General features: G+C 33.4%; 1 protein-coding gene across 1 annotated transcript in view; it reads left to right on the top strand.

Moving 5' to 3' along the window:
- The window catches only part of tusc3 (tumor suppressor candidate 3), a 550,580-nt gene that overhangs the window by 294,580 nt on the left and 236,414 nt on the right, over positions 1-19,586 (top strand). The window contains exons 4-6 of the mRNA XM_028802245.2: positions 4,019-4,159; positions 6,905-7,045; positions 8,936-9,025. Coding sequence (XP_028658078.1) covers positions 4,019-4,159; positions 6,905-7,045; positions 8,936-9,025 — 372 coding nt within the window. The remainder of the gene's footprint in view (positions 1-4,018; positions 4,160-6,904; positions 7,046-8,935; positions 9,026-19,586) is intronic.

The following is a 19,586-nucleotide window of genomic DNA, read 5'->3' as shown; positions in this document are numbered from 1 at the left end:
AAACCTCATCCTGTAGTTAAGAAAAGCAGATGAAGATCAGCAATACATCTAATATTTGTGGCAACATTCCAGGCAGTTCGATTGCATAACGTTTTAACAGCAGATCAATGCATTCTAAATTAGATTTTTTTTGATCAGCTCATCATCATATATAACTATACTTGCAGTGTCCCCAAAGACGGTGTCTCCTTTCATCTGGAGCTCATAAAACTAAAATACATTTGCAATGTCAGAAGCAAGACTGATTCAGCAATGCGTTTGTCTGTGAAACAAGTTATTTTGCTTATCTCTTTGTCAGTAAAAATATGTATAGCCAAGTAACTTTGCTTTCCCCATGGACTTTTGCCCTTCTCTTAATGCATCTTAAAGCAATTCAGCTTATTACACAGCCTTATCCAAAAAAAGAATAAAAGATATATAATGCCTATAAAAGATAAAAGTTATAAAAGATTGTACTGTTATACAAAATTAAATTACAGTGGGTTTAATTTGGCTTTTTTAACACTGATCAACAGAGAAAAGACTCTAATGTGAAAGTGAAAATAGATCTCTGCAAATTGGTCTAAATTAATTACAAATATAAAACTTAATCATATAAGTATTTAACCCCTGTAGTATGACACACCTAAATCATCACTCATCTAGCAAATTATTTTTAGAAGCCACATCATTAGTTCAATGTGGATCACCTGTCAGTAGTTAATTGATTGTAGTATTAATGCACCTTATCTGGAAGGCCCAACTTATGGTAAGTCAGTATTGTGACCCTAACATATGCAATGAAGATGAAAGGACACTCCAGGAATCTCTGCAACAAAGTGATTGAAAAGCACAAGTCAGGGGATTGAGACAAGAAAATGTCAAAGTCACTAAATATACCTTAGAGTACTGTTAAATCAATAGTTAAAAACACAAAAAGAGTATAGCACTCACACTGTTATACATTTGCTTCTCCTAGCTGAGTCTGCAAGGAAACTCCATAACAGCTTGAACTATTAGGAAAGGAGTACATCCTCATCCATGTTCATTTAGGTTAATATTTTATCTAGTGGCCAAGAAGTTTGTCATCACTGGAATTTTCTTCTGTGCTTTTTACTAATACATGCTGTAGGTGGAGGGAAGGAATTCCAGCCTAATGCATAACTGCCTGCTCTCTAGCATGTTAGAAATACTACACTCTTAAAAATAAAGGCACCAGAGTGGTTCTTCAGAGTGATGCCATAGGGGAACCATTTTTGGTTCTCAAAAGATCAATCCAAGTAAAGGTTCCAGAAAGAACCTTCATTTATTTAGATCTGTAATAGGTTCCATACAGTAAATAACCATGAATAGATGTAACAGTAGTCACAGATTTGTGAAATACCAATGGCTCATGATTTTAAAAGTGCTCTCGCTGCATACAATAACACAGACTAAGTCTAGGTTTTCTTAATCTGTTACCGTCCTGCTAGAAATCCTACCATACATCAAAGGGTTTCAGTTTGTTTTTATGTTTATTAGGACATGTTTTAAAGCGGAAAGAACCAACTTCATATTCAGAGAACCCTTTTCAGAATGGAATGTTGTTTTGTCAAGTAGTAGTTCCATGAAGAAACACATAACCCAGTAAAGGACTATAAAATGCCATTAAAGAACCATTATATTAAAGGGTGTACTTGCTTTTGTCCCATCAGCCACCTCCTCTCTTATGTTCTTCATCATTTACTCAAAGTGGAAATGGGAAATCAAAATAGCTGCACATTAAAAATATGCCTCACCATGATAGGTGTTTCAGTGAGCATCAACATGAAGTGAGTAGAGCAAGAGCCAATTTTAGTATGTTAATGTTTAATGTTAAATTTATATAAGTGTTTGCTTAATTTCTTTAGTACATCAGTTACTTATATCCGCCTAGAATATGGTATGGCCTTTTACACCGTGTAAGTTAACATGAGCTAGAACTTCCTCGGCTATATCTGTAGAACAGAGTGTTAATTAACCCAGTGTGGAAATAGTTCTACTGCTAGCATGGACTGTTAGATACTGTACAATTGCAAATAGAATAGAAGATGACATACAGTTTTCTGATTTTCTAATATGTTTAACTTGCTTGACTTGCCTCAAGCACGACTCTATGACCAACCTAAAGAGTGAAACAAGATATTTAAGCCTTAAATTTGAACTTTTCTATTCTTTTATTTAATACCATTTTTTCTCTATTTTTGTGTGAACTGCTTTGCTTTGAAATTTTACTAAAACTTCTGTGGAATTATTTGAACTGTCACACTGGTGCATGAATCATCCTATGAAGAACAGCTGCAGAACTTTGGTAAATCTGGGAAAACAAACACAACTACAAGTAGAATGGAAGGATGATCACCCTTCAAGTAACTGGCTACTCTTCAAACTAAAACAGCCAACATTAAAGATGAAAAACAAAATCACATTTTCAATGTATGCTGCCCAGATATTTTCATAAAGTGATCTACATACTTCACAATAATATTGGCAAATGAAGCTTTTGCCTCAACATGCCTTTAGAAACACTAGTACTTTGTAGCGTATTGTTTGATGCCTTTAAATAAATTAGATTTGCTAATTCACTGAAATCTTACTTATATCCGACTTTGTTGTGCTTTAGGAACTTGCTCAAATTTAATTTATGGGTACAATAAACAAAGACAAAAGGAACAGATAAATTTGGGAACATTGGAGCAATACAGATTCACACTTTGGATTTAAAACTGTCCATTAATTATCACCTTCAGAGTAGCAAAAGATACTATGAATGGCAGGGTGTTTATAAAATTTCAGTGTCTGGTGTTGCAACACTAACAAAATGGTCTAACAGAATATTAGAGCAGTACACACTACACAGAGGCAAAACATGTTTTTCCAGTTTCATTCAGCTGTTCTTTTTCTTCTCATTTGTTAAAAAAAAAATCCACTATTTATAAAATGTATAAGGAAATCTTGTAAAGTGAATTAATCACTACTTTAGACTAGTGTAGTATCCCTTACCTTACTATCAAAGTATTTACAGAATATTTAGTATGTAGTGAATGACACAATGGTACAGTGATTAGACTATGTCCTAACATATTAAAGAGGTTAAGTGGAAATCCCAGGCTGTTCATAATTATGAATTTAGCTTGTTCATTTTCCAAGTATCTGGGCATTCTGCATTTCTAATGCATTCCAGGAAAAACGTAGGTAATGTAAAGTATGTATGAGTCTGCCATACAAAAGAGTGGATCATTTTCAGTTATTCTATGAATCTGGAGCAGATTCAGAAAATAGGTGGTTGGATGGAATTCTAACAAAGATCTGCAGATAAATATACAGTAAGTGTCAAACATGTATTCATTACAAAAAAAACAAGAGTCATCTTTTGTAGTTGCAATCATAAAATTAACTCTTATCTTTTAACAAGATATTTATAGTAAAACAATACACCTACTATTTAAAAACCCAAGTTTCAAAATAATGTTAATTGAGTGTATGCGGCAGAATTAAATATGCCAATGAAAATTAGCATCTAGCTTACTTAAAAGCTAGAGCAGATGGAAGAGTAACGCCTCCTTTTTGATATTTTCTGAAATGCTAATCATCACTAAGTACATATTCACTTCAGAGTTTTAATATGCAGGTCATTTAATTTTTTCTGTTGTTGTTTAATCTAAGTATACTTTTTCTAAAGGCCTGTTTTTCTGGGTGCATGCAGTTGCTTTATGAAGCATTAACAGGTACATTTCTTTCCATGTAAAATAAATGATTTTACACAAAGTAAAAGATGTGTGTGTTCACTGGTTAAAACAGTGTCAATTATTAGTTAATTTTTGGAACATAATAATTTATACTAGTTACTTAAATAACTGCAGCGTTAAAATGTATAGAATGCCCCAAGTGGGTCCTCTTTACAAATCCTGTGTCATCCAAATCCATGAATTATTTAATGACAGAACTAGCAGCTGTTTCATATGCAAAATGAAGGATTGACTCAATTAACATTTAGAGGCACTATTTCATTCCTCCACAGCTCAACATGAATTCAGCCCCAACGTTCATGCATTTTCCTCCAAAAGGAAAGCCCAAGAGAGCAGACACATTTGACCTGCAACGAATTGGTTTTGCAGCAGAACAGCTTGCTAAATGGATAGCCGACAGAACTGATGTGCAGGTAAGCTTCTTATCAAGGTGTTGAGAGTTTCAAATATTATATTGACTACAATGTCCAAACAGTTACTGAAATCATTTATTATTCAAATCCATGTCTATGTAGCCTGCACAAGTAAAACTTACTTCACTGAATGTGTGCTGAAAATGAGTAAACTTCATTGTGCCAATGTATTTTTATTCAATTTGTAGTACTGCAAAAATGGTGAAATGATTGACTAAACTTTACAACTGCAGAAAGGGATAAAAATTAAGACAAGCAAATGACAATAAATATCTCCTTACTGGTCTACTGACAAGTTTCATATATTATTAGTTACACACAACTTAAAGAGATTTAACCTTTTTTTATTCTTGGAGTCATTTGTATTTATATCTGTTACTGTTGCTAGGGATTTTTTGTTGTAAGAATTTTTTTTCTTTATTTTCATACCATTTTAAACTATTAAAATTGTTGCTTGTACTTATTCATTGTTATTTAGTTGTAAAAACATATATCTGAAAGAATGGTGGATATTGTAATAAAGAGATCACAAAAAAATTTGGGGCACCAGATGGTGAACCCCAAATAATTGTAGAAAAAAAAAAACCAACAGCAACAAATAGAAATTCCAAAATAATCGTAAGAACATCTTCTCAGATGCGAGTTCAAGTGTGAACTGAGTCAAGATGGCGGATCTTCCAGGTTTATACTGGAAGTGACGTAGCCGTCAATCTTCCGGTCTGCAGAGGGAAGAAGGGAAAGGGCATCAGAACACAGTATTAACCCCAGGAGCATCAGGGAATTGTTTTTTGACAGTATAAATTGCTTCTTTCTGTCTGATTTGTATTAACAATCTACTACTATGCTGAACAAAACAGAAAATTTTAATTGATAACTTGAAATGAAAGTATCCCTCAATTTTTATGCAAAGTTTAAAGTTTTTTCAAGAAGAATACTTGTTGCTGTTCTGTTACAGCATTTCAGAGGGCCTTATGCTCCATTTCTTTACGCTAAACTAAAATCTTAATTTCTCTTTAGAACACTCTATTTTTAATTATTTTGCACACTAATTGGAATGTTGCAAAGATTTACATTTTAGACTATTGAAAAGCACTTCAGCTGATCAGGTTAATGGACTTAATTATTATGTGGCAATGCAAATACTGAACTCTATTTCTGTTAATCTTATATATAACTCTTCTAAGAAAACTACCTTAAAACTCAAACACAGATTCACAAATATATATTTAGAGAAGCATAGAAACAAATGCACATGCATTCATACATTTGTATGAAGAAGACTTTAATAAATCGATATATTGCAAATATTTGGTCAATCTGCTTCAAAGTTTCTTACTTGTGCAAAGAAAGAAAAAACTAAACTTTCTAATGTTATATATGACGTTAGTCACTGGATCCAGTGATCAAATCAAACTCAAACATAGTCCCTAGAATCTTTCAGAGAAAAATAAGCTAGACAAAGTAACAATATAAAATATTATTTACAAAATGTATCCTGGGAAAACTGCTTAAACCAGTTTCTAACAAAGTTAAGTTTTTTAAACATTGTCCAACTAGCTGTCTCCAATTTCTGTTAATCATTCAAGTGAACTTCTAAAGGGAGTCTGTCAAATGGAATACAAGAAAAACATTTACTGTTTAGAAGAAGTAATTATCCTGTGGGTAAATGGAATAAAACTTACAAATATCCAACAAAGTCAAAAGAAAATAAATCTCTGAAGGCCACTGTCTTTTGAAATAGTTTACACATGAGTTCAACTGAGTTTGGCTCACTGGCATTTCATTCCTTCCCAGTACATTTTTTACTATTATAGTAAGGGTACTATCAAAACAAAACACTGAAAAATGCAGAATTTATTCTTCAGTAAGGTAAGAATATACATACAAGGCTCTGAGGCTAGGGATCTGCACTGGCAATCGGAAAGTTGCCGGTTCGAATCCCATAAATGCCAATAGGGACTCTGCTCTGTTGGGCCCTTGAGCAAGGCCCTTAACCTGCAATTGCTGAGAGCTTTGAGTAGTGAGAAAAGCGCTATATAAATGCAAATAATTGTTATTACAAATGTAAATTTAATGAGTCCACACCAAATTAACCTGTCAATTTTGACATTGTAATTCAAGACTATTTGTAGGAGATTCCCTTATATATGAAATGTTTAGAAAAAGCCAGCCAGTTTCTCCAGTCTCTTTGTGAACATATAGAACAATCTGCTGGCATGGCCCCAGCCGCTCTAGTGGTTTAAATTGAAGAAAGACATTAACAGAGAAAAAAGGAAATGCCAAAATGCAGTCTGAGATTAAGTCAATGGAAAATAATCAGACTAGTTAACAAAAAAGAAACTTACTGTCATGTGCAGATGGCGTGACTATATATTTCTCAAAATTCCAGAACTGCTAAAAAAGGCTAGAATCCATCCACCTACCAAAGCCTTGTCAACAATACTGTAAAATCTTCAAAATTTTGGTTATGATAACCTCCAATGGGTACTTTTACTACTAAGGTAATTATTCCATCAAGTAAATTTGGACCAATTAAAATAGAGAAGTGACATACTAGATATTTAAAATCTTACTGAAATATAAAGAATTCTAGGTTTACATATTTATATGATACACTTAAAAACATTTAATAATTTCTTATTTTACAATGTTGTTAATATATAGCCAACCTCACTAATCTTTCTTTCTTTCTTTCTTTCTTTCTTTCTTTCTTTCTTTCTTTCTTTCTTTCTCTTCATACTTCAGATTCGAGTGTTTAGACCACCAAATTATTCAGGTACAATTGCACTGGCTCTTCTGGTGTCATTAGTTGGTGGCTTACTCTACCTACGAAGAAATAATCTGGAGTTTATATACAACAAAACTGGATGGGCAATGGCAGCACTGGTAAGCAAATATTTTAATTAGGTTTTCTTTAATCATTTGTGTTTATACTATATATTGTATTCTAGAAGTGTAATATTGTAAGTAATTTGTGCATATAAGGTGAGGTCAGAAAATATAATAAAATTCTGTAATTATTTAAACAGAAACAATAATGTTACTGATGGTACTTCTAGATTTATGTACTATATACACTATGAAAATAGATTTGATTATCAGTATCTTCTAGGATTAAATATTGGTTGTTACTTAGTGTATTATTTTCATAGACATATCTTCTTCTAGCTTTTTTCTGATTGATGTTTACAAACTTTTCCTGGGATTCATTTTGTCTCCTCTCATATGGATTGAAGTCATACTGACAACTTTCCAGTCATCAGATACTTCTTCCATTAAAAATGATTGTCAGGAAGTACTTAGTAAAGATTTATACCTTCATTATAGAGTCATGCATTCTTTAAATAGGTGAAATCCAATTGGGCCAAGGACTTTTTAATGGGTTTTATTAGTGTTCTAAACATCAAGGGCTTAAGCTGTACTGACTGCATAGGACTGCAGCAGTTTTGTAAAATAATGGAATCGGAAGATGGTTTGGAAAAGTCAAACTGCAAGCTAAGGTCATTACTTGGATTATTATAATCAAGTAAACAAAGTTTAGGAAGTAATGCAGAATCAATAAACATTGCAAAAAAATTTGCAGAAGCAAAATGAAAGACTTGCAACAACAGTCAAATTGCTAGACATTAATCAGAATAAAAGGGAAGTAAAAAATTTGTAAGTCAAAAATTGACTATAATGAATAACTGATAAAGTTTTAAAGTGAATCCAGTTTCAGACAACTAGAAGTGTATAATGCTAATCTTTATACTGTTGTATCTTTAAGGACGTCATACATCCAGAACTCTTGGCTATCTTGCCTAGCAATGTCCTAGCAACAGTGGCAAGGCCCATAAGAAAAACAAAACAAAACATGGAGAATGTAATTCGTTACATTTGTTTTGACAATGTTAAAAACAAATTGAAGCAGAAAATAAATATAACTAAGAGTTGTATTGGTCTCCAAAGCTCCAGAAATGATGGTTATGTCATTTTTAGATGCCAAGGAACAGTTTGAATAAATATATCCCTTGCTAAAGTTTCTAGTATTCTTCTAACCCTGATTTGTTAGGCACAGATTAATTCAGTTGGGAATTGGGATTAAAGGGTTGTGAGATCAGCATTATATCTATGCCACAACGCTACAAACCTAAAATAATTAATTTACTTGAAAACTGATTAAATTAATTAAAAATGATTTATAAAAACACAGTGATAGATCTAGGGATAGATTTTGAATCCTGACAAAATCACTATATGATGTTCTTCCCATGTTAGTGTGGGTCTTTTCTCAAGGCACACCCGTTTTTCTTTTGAATCTCACAGATATGCAGGTCTGGTATGAACATCTATGTCCTATAATGGGCTCACCTCCATTCTGGTTTGAATTCTACCTTGTTGCTAATGATGTTGCATTATACTTTGGCTTAACAGGTTGTGAATAACTTATGTACTTGTGATATGTTTTATGGAGCAAAGAAAATCATTTTACAAAGTTAAACAAAAATGGGAAGTATCCATAAATGTGTTGGCTGAAAAATAAAACAAACATTACACATCTGTTAAACTAGTGCCTTTTTTATTTGATAGATATTATTCCCAAAACTCAGTCTGGGCTCAAGGCTTTTGTGCTTGACCTTTATATTATAAATATTAAATTATTTAATTGTTTACTTTAAGCAGATGCAAATATTGCTTGCATATAAAGTAACACAATTCATAAAATCTTTTTCTTTTTCAACATTTTGTACTTTAAATGAAAAGGAGTAGTTAGTATTTTTTTCCTTCTCTTTTTAGTGTGTTGTGTTTGCAATGACGTCTGGACAAATGTGGAATCATATCAGAGGCCCACCTTATGCACATAAAAATCCCCAGAATGGACAAGTGGTAAGAAAATTAATAAAGTTGTTTTAAGTAATATTATGGAGCCTAACATACAGTATGTGTCGAATCACTTTGTTTCAAATGTGATAATGTGACTGTTAAATGATATTTATCTTGTCACAAGGGTAAATGAAGAGGATGTATGTTGTACATTGAATAACTTACTATAGGTATTATTATTCTAAAGTCAATAGCACAATGCTATTTTTATGATAAATCACAAAATGTGAAATTCCATAAGAGCGTATGGTTAATCTTGGATTTCAGGTAGATTAAATTATGCTGGTCTTTAGTAACATGCATAATTTAAGTTCTACCCCATGAAATGACGAAAAAAATATACTGTATATTTCTTTTGAATTCTTAAATAATTTTCCTAATTTTCTATGCATTAGAAAATATGTGCCATTTTAATATTTTGAAATTACAGGCGGCTCACATATTGGCTAGGACTGGAGCCTGGATTAAGAGAGATGTTGTTTTAATTCACCCCATCTTTTCTTTTATGTATTTCATTTGCTAATTATAGCAATGAGAGATACCAACATGTAGGCCATTTGTGTCACAAGCACACATTGTATAGCACGGAAACAGTCTCTATCACCTTTCTTGTACTACATAGAAAACATTGATTTTGTCCATATTTTCTTTAGATGGAACAGGCAAGACAGAAAAATAGAGAGAAAAGGGTTTATTTTGGATTGGCAAGAGAGGAACACACTAAGAATGTCATGATTTACACAAAATCCTATCATGTCTACCACCCCTTAGCTCTACTGCCTCCACACCTACATGTGGTACAGAGTCTTTTACTCCCTTGAATTCTAAACACCCATAGCACTATGAAATGTCTCTCTACTCTACTCTACCAGTCACCTTTTTGATTATTATTGACAGTTGTTTTCCCATTATAGATTCAATATACCAAACAATCAAATGTTTTGTTTTTCTCATTTTGAGTCAAGCAGCAGAATAATATCATATATACAGCAGCTTAATTATGTAGTTTTTAGAGTGTTTAAGGCTAGTGTTATTTCTCAAAAATGATTTAGATTGAAAGAATATTAGTCTTTTAAGTAGTATTCCTAGTGAAAATACTCATTGTGTATATTTAATTTGATCAGAAATAATCATGATTTCTTCTTCTTTTTATTTATTTATTTATTTATTTTTTTGTATAACGCTCTTATAACTGAGTGTGGGCACACAGTGCTATGAACAAATGTTTATGTAAAATACAAGTATAGATTATGCTAATTATTAAATACAGAAATAGTACATAAAAGATACAGATTAGTTCATATAAATGTAAAGATTTAATTGAAAATGTTTAGATAATTGTGCAATAGCAATTTAACTTTAACAAGCAATTTTATACTTGTTTATAGTTGTGACATTCTGATAAATGCTTCTTACAGCAAAGATGTTCATTGAGTCTCAAACACCATTTCAACAATTTTACAATAGCCCAACTTATATTTTACATATTAACAAGATGCCATTGTTTTAAAGTAGCCATTTTAGTAATACAACAACAATAATTAAAGCTTATGCCTCTCCTCACAAGCAGTGATCAATAAGATTCAAAATCAAAACAATGGAAAAAAAACCCCAGAACTTTCAAGTAAAATTACAGCAGTTCACACACGACTATCAAACAATTGAACGCTTAGCTTATCCTGCCTAAACATGGTTTCATTGATATTTATTTAAAGTGAAGCATACATAAGTACAAAGTGTATAAAGTACAGTGATATTCTCAGAACAATATAATACCAACAAAAAACACACACAAGACATTTTTTTCATTTTTTAATGTACTTTATTTGCTTATGGGTTCTCAAAGAAGAATTTTATCATGTATCCTGGTAAAGATGCTAGACAAAAACCTAATAGGATTACCATCTTCTGCCCCTTCTGAGATACCAACAATGCACAGATTTTTACTTCTCGAAAGTTTTTCCAAATTTATGATTTTGTGCTGCTGAGCCTTGGCATTTTCATTCAATGTCAGATATACAGTCAGGTCCTTACAGTAAGTATTTGGCATTGTTTTGTCTCTGTACATCAACACAATGGGTTTGTAATAAAGCAATCATTATCTGATTTAAGTGTAGATTTTCAGCTTTAATTTAAGCGGTTTTCCAAAAATTTCATATGAGCCGTTTAGGAATGTCAGCGATTTGTCTGAATAGCCCCCCATTTCCAGGGGCTCAAAAGCATTTGGACATATGACTGACAAGCTGTGTCATAGCCAGGTGGGAGCAGTTCCCTAATTATTTTGTTAACTACAGGTAAACGGTCTGGAATTGATTCCAAGTGTGGAATATGCATTTGGAAGCTGTCCCTGTGAACTCTCTATATAAGATTAAATGGAAGTAAAAACAGTCCTTCATTAGACTAAGAAAACAAAGCAAACCCTTTAGAGAGATAGCAGATCAACCATATGGTACATTCTTAAAAAGAAGGAATGCACTGATGAACTCAGCAACATCAGAAGATCGGGAAAACCACAGAAAACAACAGTGTTGGATGAAAGAAGAACATTTTCACATCAAGTAGCCAAACCAAAAACATTTTCTGGGCGGTAGATCTATCTTTGCCAGAGTCTACAATCAAGAAAAGATTTCATGAAAGTAAAGACAGGGTTTACTGCAAGGTGCAACCCACTGGTAAACCTCAAGCATAGAAGGACAGATTAGACTTTGCCAGAAAACATTTTTTAAAAGCCTGTCCAGTTCTTGAAAAAAATTATTTGGACAAATGAAACTAAGATCAATATATACCAGAATGCATTAAAGAGGAGAGTATGGAAAAGAGAAGAAATGGCTCATGATCTGGTGAATACCACATCATTTGTGAAACTTGGTAGAGGCAGTATTATGACATAATCATACAGGGTTGTGAATAGAAGTCAGTCTCTAGTGTTTATTGATAATATGACTGCTGGATGAATTCTGAAGTGTATAGGGCTATACTGTCTGCTTAGATTCAGCCAAATGCTGCAAAACTAATAGGACGAAGCTTCAGAGAACAATTGGTCAATGAGCCAAAACCAATGGCAAAAGCAAACCAAGTGTTTTTTAAGGCAAAGAAGTGGAATATTCTTCAATGGCCAAGTCAATCAACTGATCTCAACCCAATTGAACACGCCTTTCACTTGCTGAAGACAATACTGATGGCAGAAAGGCCAACAAACAAGCAGGAACTGAAAACAGCTGCAGTAAAGGCCTGGCAAAGCATCACTAGGGTGAAAACCCAGCACTTGGAGATGGCCATAGGTTCCAGACTTCAGGCGTTCATTGACTGTAAAGAATTCTCAACAAAATATTGAAACAAATCATTATATTTATGATTATATAACTTTTACCAAATACTTTTGAGCCCCAGGAAATTGGGGGGCTGTGCAGAAAAAATAGTTATCATTCCTAAAAAGGCTCATACAATATTTTGGGTAAAACCCCTTGAATTAAAGCTAAAAGTCTACACTTCAATCATATAATGATTGCTTTATTTCAAAACCATTAGGGTGATGTACAGAGGCAAAATTATAAAAATGATGTCACTGTCCAAATACTTAAAGACCTGTCTCTACATTTTATGTACTATATTGTCTTTTGAAATCTAAATAATTTTTCAAATATAAATATTATCCTTTGGCAAAACCAATAAATAAATAATGAATAAATATGGTGTCTGAAAACTCTTTTGTTTTGCCTTGAATCCATTTTTGTAAAAATAGTGGCAAACAGGGCTACAAAAGAATCTTACTAAATAGGATACAGAACGATATTAGGGTGAGTGCTCAAACAAATTAGAACCTGAAAAATGATGCTTGCCAATAAATCTCACTAAATTATATCATAGTCAAAATATATGTGACCACATTTTAGAACATTCAGAGATCACACAAAAAGCTAGCCTTCCATGAGTCTAGTAGTGAGGCTATGAATGTGCCCATTATGTGATATAGTTAATAAAAAAGTAGAAACAAGTTATCCAACATCTGAGTCCTGGCACAAGTGTTATTAATCAATGTATTATAGCTTTAAATCTCTAATGAATGAGTTATGTTCCTAAATAATGAAATATTCAATATGCTTCTATTTGTGAGAAATAATCATGACAAAACCATACATAAAAAGCATTTATCTTTTAGCTACTAAGGATCATGTAATAGGATGATTTCAAAGAGAAATTCTCTCTTGCACAGTAAAAATATCAAGGTTTTTTCATGCTACAAGCTGGAAATTAAAATCTAGTTTAGGGCTATTGTGTGGCTGGCAGTCAGTTGTTGCAAGTCTGTTAGAAGGCGCTTATGCTTTCATGAGTTAAGCTTTTCTATTAAATTGTGAGAAAGCAACTTACACAATTTAAAGGTTTATCTGACACTTAGATGATTACTTTCAGCTTATGTTACACCAATGTAATATCATATTTAAAATAAAACTGAGAAATGTGTTTTGAGATTTTCTAGGTAAGGAAGTTTTAGTTAAGGTAATTAAGGTAATTACAGTACACTTAATTAATCACTACACTGGAGGAGTGATATTGTGTTGCATGGTGATTAGCACATGCAAGTTAGAATTTCACTGTACACTGAGCACATGATGATAATGCCTGTAGAAACCTATAAATCTATATCATTTCCACAACTTCCACTTAACATTTTTGCTTTTGCTTATGACAGAGAGAATCTACCTTAGCCGTGTAGATGCAAGGCAGGACCAGCCCTGGTTGAGTTAGAACTCTATTCACGCACAATGTTTGGCCCTAGTAAATGATTAAGACACAATGACAAACCTAAGAGTGTCTGCTGTAAAACTAAGTTAGGTGTGCATGCAGACTCCACACAGGAAATACATCTTTGGCAATAATGTAATACACAAAAGTAAAACAGATTTCGTTAGCTTTAGTTAATTTTTTAAAGCAGTGTGCTTCACAGAAAACTGTTACCAGTATGCAGTACTAATATATCCCTGAACTTTTAATTGTAATTTAATACTGAACAACAGTGACTTGCTAATTGAAGGTATCTTTTTTTAAAATTAAATATTTTACTTTGTTTTGTACCTTTGTTTAACATAAGTTGCACCAGCATGTCAGTGTTCTTTTTATTCATATAAAGGGTTGGATGTGCCTTTGTCTGCATTGTTTGTGCTTCAGTCTAAACTTTTACCAATTATATGTAGAGGTCATATTGTAACAATACCGCATTTTACTGACATTTTACATGGAATATTGTGCACTATAGCGCACTCAATCAGCTTTCTTAAATATGGGAACAAAGTGTATGTTACACATCCTGTGTATGGTATGTGGTCATGCAGAGGTTGAATGTGTGACACAAGTAATGGCATAGTATATTCTAAAAATTTAACAGTTAACTTGGCGCTAAATACAAAATAGGTAAATATCAGATTATTTAATGTGTTGGTTTAGAAAAAAGGAAGAACACGATCTAACTGCTATCCTGAACCTCAAAAGTTTTGTTGATCCTTTTCAGTAATACTTTGCAAAACCTTGCGCAATTCATTTTCGTTAAATGAAAACTGACTGTTGATTAATTAGGAATTTGTTTTACATCAGCTGTGAAGCTGCATTTAAACAAATTGAATAACTAGAAAATAAATGAGCTTGTAAATATTAACATTTTTTAAAATTCTTTGTCTGAATTGACTGTTCAGGTAATCAGAAATTACCTCACTGTAAAAATGGCAGAAAACCAGTAAAATAATAGTCTAAGTTTTCTTCTGTGTTAGTGAAACCCTAACCAAAAATAAAACAAGATGAGGTCTACCGGTACATCAAAATGAATGACTTTATTAAAGAAAGTAAATGCATGGATATAAAGAGGGTATAAGCACAAAATAGTAGCACAAAACAGAGACATTCTGCAGATTATATTAAAGAGGATTTTTGGTTTAATACCCTTCAAAAACACAAAAATACAGAGTTTCTCCCAACTCTTCCTCCCTGCCTTTGAGCCATTTCACTAACTCCGCTCCCAGCTTAATGAGGGCTGCAGAAGGTATTTTTCAAATCAAGGACATGAGTTACTTCCTAGGAAATTCTCAGAATTATTTACACAATCAATGATACTTCCTGTGAAGTCTCATTTTCACCTTAAAGGAATTCCCTGTGTTGATCTTAGAGTCGTTATCTCCCCAAAACATCCTGATGTCATCTCAGCTGCGCATGTTGTCTGCTTTTTCTGGTTTGAACATCTACTGTAGACAACAAGGACCATTTTTATCTACCTGCTCTTGATCATTAATTATTGTTCAATACAAAACATCTTTGTTTTTCACAGAGTAGACAAAAGTATGCAACTCTATCCATCCACTTCCCCCACATCAACTCTATTACAGGAGTGTCCTTGAGGAATATTACTTCTGTGGTATCATTTACATGCATAGCCTATACTACACTTAGTTCCCCCACCATCTTTTTATTTACATTGACACCTGTTAGAACTGTCTAGTCATCAGTCATCAAGAATGTTGATCTATGAAATTCTTCCAAAATGTTTTTTGCAGTGAATATGCTGTGTTTGCCGGTGACCTTGTTCACTGAATATTTTTCTGGAAACTTGCTTTGAGGCTCGTTTAGGCTAACATTTTTTCGTAATGCCCCGTGTTGCTTTGCAAGGCCCACGTGACCTGTAGAAGCCATGTGTAGAGCTTTTATGCATGCTTACTGTACTTCTGGGCATATTCATTTTTAGAAATTGTGGGCAAGCAACTACTCACACTGTACGATAGAGTCACCAGTCATATATGTGCTCAAATATTAAGTCTTATTGTCATGCTACGACATGGAAGCTCAGTCTATACACGTACATGACTTTGTTGGACAGTTTTACCCAGTCAAAAAAAAAAAAATAGGTTGTCACAGGCTTTTGAAAATGTTAATAAAAAGAAGTGTACTCGTGCCTGTTGTATACTATGTTCAGAATGTACAAAGAAAAGAAACATGCATTATTGGACATGCTGATGGCTGAAATGCAGACAATACACTCTTATCTATTTTACAGAGAGAACTGGAGCTTTGTAATCTATGCAATTTACAATTCTGTGTGTTTATTCTGGGTTCTTCCAGTAAAGGATTCTCAAGATGTATTTCTCATTGGCCATTTAGTTCTATGTGTGTTGCTTTATGATAGTTAGATTTTTGAAATAAAAAATGTGAAAGTAATGACAACTGCAAAACCTAATGTACAATATACTGTGTTCGATGCACAACGTTTGTGCTCAGTTTTGTAAATGGGTGGCACCTAGTGTTAAAGCACTGCTACTGTTTCTCTATGGTTTCCCTTTCTTTTTAGATTTGCATCCATGATGTGGGTTTTATCAAATACACCAAAATTAATTGTGTATCGTTTACAAATCAATCTGTAACAATATAATTGTGCATGAAATGGCCAAACTATTCCAACTACCATGGCTGCTTTAGCATTGTTAGAAGACATCACAAATGGAAGAATTAGAAGAGAACACGTTTTTTAGAGATCATACTGATTTCTTGTCCAATAATGATGACTGGCTACTAAGTCGATTTAGATTTCCAATGGCTATCTTCTTGGAGCTGTGTGCTAAACTGGGGCCTGCTTTACAAAGGCAGACTTAGAGGAATTGTCCTCTACCTGTTCTTTTGCCACTTCTGTCCACCCTCAGGTTTTTAGCCACAATGAGGCTTTTCAATGTGAACTGGCTATCTGATCGGGTATTTCTCGGTCATCACTGAGTTGCCCCATGACAGCTGTATGAGCAGAACAGTCAATTGCACACACATTACTATAAAAGCACCTTCAGAGAATGGATTCGTTTATGTGAAAAGAAAGCATTTCCACTCTATTAATGTGCTGCCGTATAATCCACAGAAAGTGTGTCGCATTGTGCAAGCATGTAGCTTGCTGCATAATATGCACACAAATGTGGCTTGCCCGTACCTGAAGAAATTCGGTATGATGAACCTGACCCTAAACCACCAAATAATGAGTCAAAACGGACAGCGTTACAACTTCATTTCAATTTAATTAGTAGAAAGTAAAAACACGTAATCAGATGTAGCATTTACTTTTTAAATAATTCATTTAATTTGTGGTCAATATCACATTTTACAGTATTTATACACCTTAGTTCATTGGCCACATCTCTTACAACATCCACTATTGAATTTTCTGACTCCAGAACAGTGTCCGTCAGCACACAGCAAGATAGTTGCCCACCAGTTTCAGGGGTGTGCGAGCAGCCAGCGTCCGAACATGTGCTTGGAAAAGCAGCACCAAAACCACCTGGGGTCACCTTTTGTAATATATTCTGAAACAGAATAAACAATTATACCACATCTGATGCCTGCTTGTTAGTCTTGTTTAAATTTGTAAATTATTTACACGAGTATGGATAATAGTAAGTAAGAACAAATTAAAACTCACCTTCGGCCTGGTGATGTCATCCTACTTGCCAATAATTGCAGCAGCTAGCTGCTCAAACAGTGTGATCCCCGGAATTCCGCTACCTCCTCCAATATAGAGATGACACACTGATGGTGGGCTGCGACTTGCCTTTTCACGTTGACTTTGATATCTAACCACTTCTTTTTTTTATTGTGAACTTGAACTTTTGAATGCTTTGCCACTCTGTGCCACTCCATCAATTTCCTTTTGTTGCTTATACCACTGCTTAATCCACCAAATAGTATGTTTTTCTTTCCCTGTACTTCATTGAGCAGGACCTCCATTTTGCATTCACTGAAATTATTCTTTTTTACACATGCTTTTGCCATTGTCTTTTAACAAAACACTGAATGGAAGGGGCTATTTATATTGATTTGAATATGCAAATAGGCAGAATTATGGGAGGAGTCGGGGTGGGGCTGTAGACATGCATGTGTGTTACATCAATTCACATTTATTGTGATTTACAAAGGGAAAGTGTGTAAAACTTTGCTTACACACATTTTTATGCATCTGAACTTTTTTGTGTATATGTAGATTTCAGTTTTGTGCATATGCCATGTTTTAGTGTGAATTCTATGCAAGGCATTACACATCAAGCCCCTAAACCTTTACCTGTTAAAATATTGAATGAGTGTGTTTCCAGTACTTTATTTGATAGTTTTTGAGCTACTTTAAAAGGGACACTTACAAACAGCACTTATAAAATGAACAGATAAGGTGTCAAATGGCAGCTCTAAAAACTTACTTTTGGGGAACAATAATTTTTAAAAAGTGTTTCAAGTTTGCATCTTTACAAATGCTTTCTTCTTTTTTCTGTTTTACCTTTCATCACTGTTGCTCTCTTCTGTACCCAGCACTGGAGCACCCAAAGCTTGTTTCATTGAATCTGTTTCTATCATTTTAGCTAGGGATATATTTTATGGCCAAGTAGTGTGCCTGCATGGTCCATAACATCAAATGACCCTAACACCAACATAATTATGATTTTTCCTCTATTCTTACTGATCAATATTGTTTGTTTCACCAATTTTTTAATTACAATTGAGTTTTTTTTCCATCCTTTTCACCTTGGGATGTTTGTTTATCATGTTGAAAGCTTTCTAACTTCATTTCTTTATAGTTGTGCTAAGAATGTATTGGAAACACAAAATGTGGATTCAGAAAATGAATGGATGGAAGTATGAACTCATGAAAAATGCGCTGAAACCATAATACCAACAAATGCTGATAACATTGTGTTGCTTTGATGTTATTGTCCATATATTATGTTAAGCACTGTTAAACAAATTGTAATGTGCATCATTTCAGCACATGTGAAACAGTGAACATCAGTTCTTCCAGCTTTGGTTTCTTTTTCTTTTTTCTGTAGAAGAGTACCAGATGTCCCATGATTACATTTCAGACAATAAGGGGAATGCAGTGTCTACTCTAACAACATGCAGTCAAAAAGTCTCTTGATATAAAAATGTAATCAAGTCTAAATAAGGGACATGTGGTTTGCCATCAGTTACTAATAGGCTTGCCAGCTGTTTAGCATGAGAATGACCTAAGTTTTAAATAAATCCACAGTTATGTTTTGCAGAATACAAAAGCTATGAAAACAGATTTGCAAAGAGATTCTTAGTGATAAAAAGGTCACACATTAGCATATAAGTAAAACATAAATACATATAGAGAAAAGTAATTTATATGGAGGCATGCCCCTTTCCCTTGCAGCAAAATTAATGCAGAGTCTGGTTTGCGGTCCATAACTCGATTTTCACCAAAACTTATCAGACAGTATAATGGGAACAGAACTGTAGAATAAGAATTAGAATTAGAAAGCCTTTATTGTCTTTGTACCAGTACAATGAAATTGTAAAATCGACATCTGTAAACAGTGCAAGTACAACAAACAACAAACAAATAATATAAAAAGCACACATCCTATAACAAATAAATACCATACATAAATAAGGGGTAGAAATTATTATCCACTAAAGTAATTGTCATACATACTGGAAAAAAATATAACAGTTCTATAACTTTTTAAAATAACATGAAGAAGTATAATATGAACAGAAAATTAATAGCAGTTGAACGTATAACATAAATAAATTCTCA

This window comes from Erpetoichthys calabaricus, chromosome 5 (genome assembly GCF_900747795.2).
Source record: "Erpetoichthys calabaricus chromosome 5, fErpCal1.3, whole genome shotgun sequence".
Taxonomy (NCBI): domain Eukaryota; kingdom Metazoa; phylum Chordata; class Cladistia; order Polypteriformes; family Polypteridae; genus Erpetoichthys; species Erpetoichthys calabaricus.
This window is presented reverse-complemented; position numbering and strand designations above follow the sequence as displayed.